Below are 10,076 nucleotides of genomic sequence, written 5' to 3'. Positions count from 1 at the left end.
AGGGGTCTGTGGACACCCAGGGGTCTTGGGGGAGTTCCAGGAGGTCCCAGAAGAAAAAAAAGAAGAGTGAGTTCAATTTGAATAACAGTCAAGAGTGACTGTGATCAACGGTTTCATTTTCCATGGTTATCACCTCAACTGTGGGTGACAACTTTTGAATTCTGGTCTTAATCATTTCTAACAACCAAAATCTTTTCAGATGACGCTTCCTGAATCAAGCAAAATTTTATCTTTACATAAAGTGTATCAATTCAGGGGTTCTTGACACAAAGGTTGAGAACCACCGCTTTACCGAAGTAAAAGTAGCACCACAGTTTCAAAATACGTTTTTGCAAGATAAAAAATTGGTTTCGAGTAATGTTAAAAGAAAGTAAAGTGGAAGAACTGTAGTACTACAATACAAAATGTACTGTAGTATCATAAGTAAAATGGCCATGTTGAGTGTATTATACTGTATTAATGTGTCACTATTGCTGCTTTAATCATTTTGGAGTTTTAGTAGATAGATAGATTACTTTATTCATCCCCGAATGGAAATTCGGTTGTCACAGCAGTCCGGTATTCAAGTACAATAAAATACAATAGAATAAGATACTGAGGTAGCATAAATAAAAACAACAATAGCAAAAAACACAGAATAGAATAAGGACACAAGTTTAAAAAAAGCAGATCAGTTGGTAGGTTGGCAAGATGATGGTAATGATACTGATGATATGATGGCAACAATGCTATGGTGACTAGACGGTATATAATTGTAATAATAGTACAGTATATAGTATAGTATATAATATGTAATAATAAATAAATAGTAACAATATAAAATAATTATAAATAATTAAAATAATTATAAACAATTATAAATAAAATAATATGATATATAATATATAATATATAAATATATAATAATTATAATAGTAATAATAATAATAATAACAGTAATAATAATAATAGAGAAACTAACAATTGAGTTCAGTTAAAAAGAAAAAGCAATGATGAATAATATGCAACAAAATGTATTGACACAACCTACACTAGATCTACAGGTACAGCAGAAGCAGGGGCTTTTCTTCTCTGGTAATTTGTTATGGTTACCCGGGGGAGTTTGAAGTATGAAATTGAAACTTTCACTAGGTAGGGGATTTACATGCAGTGCTTCCACATTTCTAATATCTAAACAGATGTCCTTGTTTGTGTCTGGTCAAAATGTTCCCAGAGTATTTCTTAAGAAAATAAATAAATAACAGCTCCGCCCCTCCATCAGGGGGAGTTTATGCCTAGCTCGCCCCGCCCTCACCCGGCATGCTCTGGCATTTAAAACGAGTGCACCTCCGCATGACATCAGCATCTTTGTTTACTAGTCCAGTGCAGCGTCGCTCTGCGTTAGCATTTAGCATTAGTTGTCTGCTGAGCTGGCTGTTTATCCTACAGGGTGTGTGAGTTTACTGTGCGGTTAGTTTCAGATCCACAAACATGTCGGTAAACGGACCTGGACCTGGAGGAGACTCCACAGACGCAAAGGGTGCCGGTGGACAACAGTGAGTATATTTATTGAGCTAGCTAGCGATCTTTATGTAACGTTATAACGGCTCATTGTTGCCTTCCCCAAGTGAGCAGGCAGTGATGAGGAAGCTGCTCAACTACGTTAAATGCCAAACTGCTCCACCCTGTTATTAGCATAATATTCACCCGCAAGGTATTAAATAATGGTTGTTTTAAAAGCCTGTAAACTGTTTTAGCATTGAGTTATTCATGTCATATATATATATATATATATATATATATATATATATATATATATATATATATATATATATATATATATATATATATATATATATATATATAGCACTAATGCAGGCCTGTAAGTCACACGTTAAATGCTCCCTCCCCAGCTTACATTGGCTTTCTTTGACGTGCATTTCTTATATCGCGTTATTATCTTGCATTTAACCCATAAGAACCCAGACCTATTTATTCTTAAAGGAAAATTATGCGGGATATACCACAGACCCAGTGGACCACATAGAACACATTTCTAATGTTTTTTTTTTAAATTCTACCCCTAAATGTCAAAGATCTGTGATATGACATATGTGTTACATTGGGCGTTTATGGAAGTTATGTTTATGATATTTCTTATTTTAAAATAAATAAACTAGACACCTTTTCTGCTTACAGAAACACAAATGTGCCTTTTTCTTTGCATCTCCACAACATTTATCAAAATTGTGACAGGATAGGATTATTATTTGTTCATATTTGGTCAAATGTACTTAGATTAGAATTAGAGTTGTTAAATTGGTTTAAACTTAGCCGAGTAACAAAAAATAAGCTTTGTGAAATTAGCTCTTTTTTTTGTACATTTCTGTTTCCAGTCACACACATATTTTGGAGAAGTCTTGCTGAGAGACTTAATGAGTTAAGGTGAAGCATAAAGCTGAATATGGGAGATTCTTGAACATTTCAAGTGTTTGTTACACGGGTGTCACCATGGGTTCTTATGGGTTAAATTACAAACTAGTGACTATGGTTCTGTTTTCCGTCAGGTCACAGTCGTCCCCGTCTCCTTCTGCCTCCATGGACGTGGATGCCAAGCCCAACGCCCACAGCTTCAGATACAGTCTGAACTTCCCCTGCATCGGCCAGTGCATCATCATCAACAACAAGAACTTTGACAGAAGCACAGGTGTTTATTCTCATCTATTTTTGGCCAGGGCAAGGGGGTCAGATTATTTAGAAATGGCGCATATTCAAAATGAATAATGCTGTGAATACATGTCACCACGGTAATGGATTATATTTAATCTAAATTGAGTCTGTTTTACTTAGAAATGTATTGTTTAATTGCAAGGGGGAAAAGTAACTGCTGTTAACAATTATTCAAATGTGAATATCAACCTGCTTTTCTTTACTCTGCATCGTTGTAATTTGAATAGTTAGGTTTTTTTAACCTAGTCAGAAAAAAGTAAGTGTCAGGTTCTCACGCTAAGCACATATTTGTTATGAATTTTTTTAGGAATGCACAAATACGATTTTTTTCAGTCTCGATACTTATACCTGGGCTTTGGGTATCAGCCAATTCACTGTACACCTGACTGAGTGTAAGTGACTGGTGCCATTCTTTTATCTGGAAGGCAACCTCATGCTTGACTTAAACATTTCTTTTATAAATGTAAAAAAAAAAGTAATATATATATATATATATATATATATATATATATATATATATATATATATATATATATGCATTTATTAGTTACTTTTTTTACATTTATAAAAGAAATGTTTAAGTCATGCATGAGGTTGCCTTCCATATACAGGATTATTATTTATTCTTAAAAATAATAAAGTGTGCACCAGGAGCATGGTAAATAATTTTCAAAATGCACAGGAATTAGAATTAAAATGTAAACCTTTCTCGTGCAAAAAATTCTAAATGAAGTGGAATCAAAGTTCTTTGCAAAAAAATTGGCAAATTTTCTGACATATAACATATTGCCCCATGTGTAATCACAATAAACATAGAACTCAAGTGATCAGCTCCATTGCCACAATATCTGATCGGTTCAGGGTTATTTTAAAAAATTAAATTAAGTCGGTGTGTGAACATCCCTGTCAGAAAGCTGGAAAAGGCAAGTCCTTCCTGGGATGTTGCTTGTGAAATAGTCATTTAATTGTAAGGTGATGCCACTTCTGTGAGGTGCTTGATTGGGTTGAACTCCACGGGGAGATCTCTGGGCAGTGGGGCTCATCTTCCTTCTGTCCTGTGCTAAGATTGTGTTGAGGAGGTGGACTTCTGATTATTTGTCGTGTTTTCTGTCTTCATCGTGAGATGACGGGTGTGCTCAGGGACCCAATTTACTCTTGTTGCTCTGGATCCCATTTAACTGCATCCCATGCCATTTAATTAGATCTTCACGTTAGCTCTGTTGGCTTTAGTGGCAATAAGAACAAGCAGCCGGTTATACAGATCCTTGTGTAAGCATCATTGCATTTTATAACCCACTTAAATAATTCCCATCAACGTGGTCAGTTATTATATCAGTCAGGAAGTTCGGGTACCCACATGACTGATGATTTGGCATGCATCACATGTTTCGTGACATACCCATGATTTTATTATTTCCTCTTTTTTTGTTTGTTTTTTGTGAATTATTCAGTCTGATAATGTTCCCTCTGTGTTTATTTAAGGGCCCAGTTACTTTGCTAATGTGTTACTTGCTTTAGCGTGGCTGAATACAGAAAGACAGCCATTACAGATATTGTCATATGTGTCTTTGAAGCATGACCTGTCTGCTCCTTTAAGGATCTATAAGGGAATGTTTATCCAGCTATGACTTCTCTAAAAGGTATAATAGCCTGATATCTACAATAGTTGCGGAAACCTTGTGTTAACCTCAGTCCTTGTCTACTCTTTAGTGGCACTGTGTGTTGTAAGTTTGAAAAGCTGAAGAGCAGTGTGTGCTATTATTGATCAAGCCCCTACTAACTGCCTCAGAAGACCTTGGATATGAGCTTCAGTCTTCTCTGCTTCAGAGTGACTGTATGATGGTTTTATTTTGCTGCCAGACTTGTGTTTTGAAAAAACCTGTGTAGCAGGACTAACTGAGTACACATGACTGCTTGGTTAACAATGTTTAACAAGCAAGACCATCATATGAGTTGGGTAAATATCAGCAGTGGCTAAGCCTGTTCAACTGAGCAATTATTCCTGTTATGGTAGATATGTGTACACTTAGATTTAACTCTGGAATGTCCCACAAATATTTTCAAGAAAACTGCACTGTCTTGTGCAAGAGCCTATAAGATGTTGTGTAAAACTAGTTTATTAACAGAGCAGGTGACCACAGTTACTGTAGCCAACAACAAACTGGTCAAACCTAAACCCAAGGGCTCCAGACAGGAGTTGACCGTATGGCACCTAGTTTTGTTAAGATAAAGCAATGATAGTCCATAAGTAAAAGTCAGATCCAAACAAGATGCACTAAGCACTGCAGGGAGGATCTTGGAAAAGTACATCTGGTGAAAAGGTTTAGAGCAGGGTTGTCAAACTCAAATACACAGTGGGCCAAAATTTTAAACTTGGACAAAGTCGCGGGCCAACATTGATATTTATTGAAAAAATTGACCTAAACAAGTTCAAACGAAATGGAACAAGCAAAGCTTGATATAACTTAATATTGCAAATATTCAAATATCAAATAAAACAAACAAACACATCAATGGCATTCATTTTTTAAATAAAATTTCAATAAAAATTGTATGTCCCTTTATTTTATATGCGGCCTTCTTTAAATTTAACAGTAATCTTTTTCCGCAGGCTAAAAATTAATGTAAGAATAAAATAACAATAATAAACCAAATGAATAATAATAATATCCTTCAATGAATGTGCAACCATTCAAGCCTTGGACTAGCAAGAAAAAGTGCATAAAGACAACTTTAATTGTTGCTCAGTTTGCTACACACTGATCTACTGTGTTCAAGCCAAAACACCAGCAGAGCATTCTGGGATTTGTAGTATTATATTTTGGTATTTCCTCGCGGGCCAAATATAATTATACTGCGGGCCAAATTTGGCCCACGGGCCAGAGTTTGACACCTCTGGTTTAGAGGATATAATTCTACCATGGCTAAAAGTGGTAAAATTAAAAGATCATTTCAATAGAATTAATTTTAATGATGGTCACAGATGCAGCCCTCTGAGAATTTTCCATGGGAATATCATCCCATAGACCCAGTTCATGATATTGTAAATGCAAGGCCCTCAGCTCTCAGCCTCCACTTCTCCCAGCAGATATTTGACTTCTTATATTGGTAAAATGCTGGGTGTTACCAGTGGTATTAACGGTGGCTCTGTTCTATTCAAATGCTCCAATCAGCCATGACAGTGTGACAGCAAAATGCTGTTCAGCCATCAATCATTTTATTATTTACACCTGTATGGGTGTTTTCACTAATCTGGCTGATTAGTTTAAAGATATGTAGAGTGTATGTGAGTAAACAGACATTATGTACGATAAGAAAGGGTGCACTCCATTATCTCATCCTCACAGCACGGGTTTGTGCAGGTTGGCTCTCTGTTCTACGGAGTAGCCTGAATTCATGAATCATGACACATCATGAAAAAGCATGTTGTCTGGTAATTCAATAAATAAATAAATAATCAGCTATATGTTATTACCACATGATAAAGCCTATTTTTGTGTACTCCATATTAGCAAAAATACACCTCTATGGTTCGCTTCAGCTTTGATCACATGAGTTTTTTTTTTTAACATCCCAACAGAACTATATAGAAAAACATGTATAATAGAACATTTTATGTAGTTTTGAAGATCTCGCCGTATTGCCCAAACCCAGTGGTGGAAAGTAACTAAGTACTTTTACTCAAGTACTGTACTTAAGCACAATTTTGAGGTACTTGTACTTTACTTGAGTATTTCCATTTTATGTCACTTTATACTTCTACTTCACTACATTTTGAGGCAAATATTGTACTTTTTACTCCACTACATTTAGCTGACAGCTTTAGTTACTTTACAGGTTGAGGTTTAACATAAAAAAACACTAAATTTAGGTGATTAGACAATTTTTTAAATAAACCTCATAACATAATATTAAGTAGTCAATATGAGCCCTACCTTGAGAAAATTAAAACGCTGTATACATGAATGCATCATTAATAATAATCTAATATAATATTTGGAATATATAAAATAATCTGAGCGGCTCCATTCTGCATAACGAGTACTTTTACTTTGATACTTTAAGTACATTTTGATGCTGATACTTTTGTACTTTCACTGAAGTAAATTTTGAATGCAGGACTTTTACTTGTAGTGGAGTAATTTCACAGTGTGGTATTAGTACTTTTACTTAAGTAAGAGATCTGAATACTTTTTCCACCTCTGCCCAAACCTAACTTTGTATTCGACTGCCTTTTTCATAGAAGTGATTTTGACTTGTCATGGTGGTACCAATGACATTATGAATGGCTCTGTTCTGTTTAAATGCTCCAATCAGCCATGACAGTACAAATGCTGTTCAGCCATCAATCATTTTATTATTTACACCTGTCTGGGTGTTTTCACCTTTTCTAGCTGATTAGGTTGAAAATATGTGGAACTTCTCATGAGAAAGGGTGAACTCCAAAATCCCATCCCAGAACAGGTTTATACAGGCTGGGTGTGGTTTTCACTTTATTTGAAGTCTATTCACAAAACAGCCTGAATCCATGACCAATTAAACAATGGTTTTCATGTTCAAATGGTTTTGTGGTGTCCTGCAGGGCCTTTTTAAAATTGCAGGCAAACAACTGTCTACAATATGTGCTGATTGTTAGGGGAAGCAAGAGGAGTTGGTTCCTTTAAAAAAAAATTAATTGCATTCAGTAAACCAGATCCTCTTTGATTTTTCTTTTTTTTTTTTTATAAGGTATGAATCAACGAAACGGCACAGATGTGGATGCAGCCAACGCCATGAAAGTGTTTGGGAAGTTGGGTTACAAAGTGAAGGTTTACAACGACCAGTCATGTGATCAGATGAAACATGTTTTAGTTTCTGGTAAGTTTGCTGAAGGATTAAAACAAAATGTGTTCACACACAAATTAATACTAATTTGTTTAAGTCTCTTTTCACCTGCTGTCTTTTGTATTATCTTGTACAAATATATACTAAATGCACTCTTTATTTAGCATCAAAGGAAGATCACAGTTGCTACGCCTCATTCGTCTGTGTCCTGTTGAGTCACGGAGACGAGGGCGTGTTTTTTGGTACGGATGGCTCAGTAGAGCTCAAGTATCTGACGTCGCTTTTCCGAGGCGATCGCTGCAGGTCACTGGTGGGAAAACCCAAACTCTTCTTCATCCAGGTATTGTTTTTTCCAACCCTGCACTAACTTCCCTCGGGCTTTGCTCAAGTGTCTAACCTAGTCTTGTTTTTGTTTGTGTGTAAACTGAGTAGGCCTGCAGAGGCACTGATCTGGATGCAGGTATCGAAGCAGACAGCGCAGATGATGACACTACAAGGATCCCTGTGGAAGCTGACTTTCTCTATGCCTTCTCCACAGCCCCAGGTTAGTAATCATATATACACACACACACACACACACACACACACACACAGGTCTTTTTGATTATAGATAGATAGATAGATTACTTTATTCATCCCCGAAGGGAAATTCGGTTGTCATAGCAGTCCGGTATTCAAGTACAATAAAATACAATAGAATAAAATACTGAGGTAGCATAAATAAAAACGACAATAGAAAAAAACACAGAATAGAACAAGAACACTTTAAAAAAAAAAAACATCAGTTGGTAGGATGGTTGGCAAGATGATGGTAATAATTAAACTGGTGATATGATGGCAACAATGCTATATTGACTAGACGGTATATAATAATAATAATAATAATACAGTATAATATAATATGTAATAATAGATAATAAACAATATAAAAATAAATAAAATGAAAAATATAAATAAAGTAATTTTAAGTAAAATAATATGATATATAATATATAATAATAATAATAGTAATAATAATAAATAAGGCCAGTAAGGCTGGTATAATAATAATAGTAGTATATTACAGTATATAGTAATAATAGTAATGGCAGCAACAGTATATATAATAATAATAGTAATAATATTAATAACATAGCAAAGTGTCGTGCGTAGATTCAGTGCATAGATTAAGTGCATTTATTGTTCTTTTTATTTATTTTATTGCTCCACCCTTTTTCTCTATCACTCATCTGTCTCCAGGCTACTACTCATGGAGGAACACTATGACTGGGTCCTGGTTCATGCAGTCACTGTGTGACATGATCAGCAAATATGGAAAAGAATTGGAGGTCCTGCACATCATGACACGAGTGAACCACAAGGTGGCAGTAGAGTTTGAGTCCATCTCCAATGCACCAGGATTTAATGCAAAGAAACAAATCCCATGCATCGTGTCAATGCTGACCAAAGAGATGTATTTTTCTCCTTGATGTCGTCTCTATGTGCAGAAGAAAGGCTCATGTGTATGAGGTGGTGTTTGTGAATTATTTTGGTTTATTCTGTCTGACTGAAAATCTCTTGAAACCAGCTTTCATATTTCTGGGAGAGTAGGTGTGTAAAATCACGTTTCACAAGCTTGGCATTATGAGGTTCTTTTTGTGTGGAGAACAGTTCTGAGGTATCAGTAGGGCTGTACCGAAGAGTTTGAAGCTTTTTTTATTTTTTTTGCATGTCTATACATTCTCTGTAAAGCCAGTATCTCACATGTGCAGATAAAGATGAGGTCACACTAATATTATTTATATAATACCATTCGTAGAATTAGATTCCAGTGGTGGTTGTATAGGATTTTTTCTAACTCCTTTGATCCAAGCATTTTCAATGACTCTTTGTAGTTTCCTAAACATTTAATCCAAATGGCTATAATTTAATGGTTTGATTCTGCAAACTGTCTTTTTAATTTAGAATTTCCTGTCTTCCCAGAATTTTTTTTTTTTTTTTTTAAATAGTCATCCTTTACAAAATTTACAACATGTTTTAGGAAATATTCCGCTTCAATCCATATCTGTTGGCATTTAGGTGTTCAAAAACATTTTCACATTAGTAAAAAATATTTTTTCAGGGAGGCATACACCTGTAATAATGGGGCAGATTATTATAAAACTAACAGCACCATAAATGACATTCATAGACCCACAATTATAAAAAATACTATTATATAATAGTGAATTACTTAATTGCAACAAAAAAAATTAGGTGATCCATCAAGACAGCCTGCTGCCTATATGCACTTGTGTCGAGTTATACATTAAGATACAAGAAAATGTATTTAATTTTTTTTTAAAAGACACTCTTTAATCAGATGAATCCCTTTATTCAAATGTAGGATGCTGTTCAAGGAGTCAGTATGATAAGACGATTGAAGTTTCTTAAAAAAAAAAAAGCTTCAAATGTAAAGAAATTACATTCGATACAGCCCTAGATAAAGGCATTACATTTTTTTTTAACCCTGAAAACAATTTTGTATTCTCTTTTAAACATTTAACTTAAATTTTCTTTCCAAA

The 10,076-nt window shown here is 34.9% G+C and overlaps 2 protein-coding genes across 3 annotated transcripts in view; one reads left to right on the top strand and one right to left on the bottom strand.

Annotated features, from left to right (window-relative positions):
• Window positions 1-10,076, bottom strand: part of pcm1 (pericentriolar material 1) — an 88,629-nt gene that overhangs the window by 50,367 nt on the left and 28,186 nt on the right. The gene's annotated exons all lie outside the window — the stretch shown is intronic.
• On the top strand, window positions 1,343-9,410 carry casp3a (caspase 3, apoptosis-related cysteine peptidase a). Its single transcript, XM_059342879.1, has 6 exons — window positions 1,343-1,535; window positions 2,547-2,686; window positions 7,438-7,566; window positions 7,698-7,873; window positions 7,966-8,077; window positions 8,773-9,410. The coding sequence occupies exons 1-6, from the start codon at window positions 1,471-1,473 to the stop codon at window positions 9,000-9,002; spliced, it is 852 nt and encodes a 283-aa protein (XP_059198862.1). The 5' UTR covers window positions 1,343-1,470; the 3' UTR covers window positions 9,003-9,410.

The sequence above is a fragment of the Centropristis striata genome, chromosome 1 (genome assembly GCF_030273125.1).
Source record: "Centropristis striata isolate RG_2023a ecotype Rhode Island chromosome 1, C.striata_1.0, whole genome shotgun sequence".
In the NCBI taxonomy this organism is placed as follows: domain Eukaryota; kingdom Metazoa; phylum Chordata; class Actinopteri; order Perciformes; family Serranidae; genus Centropristis; species Centropristis striata.
Note: the sequence above shows the minus strand (reverse complement) of the source record. Positions and strands in the feature narration are given on the sequence as shown.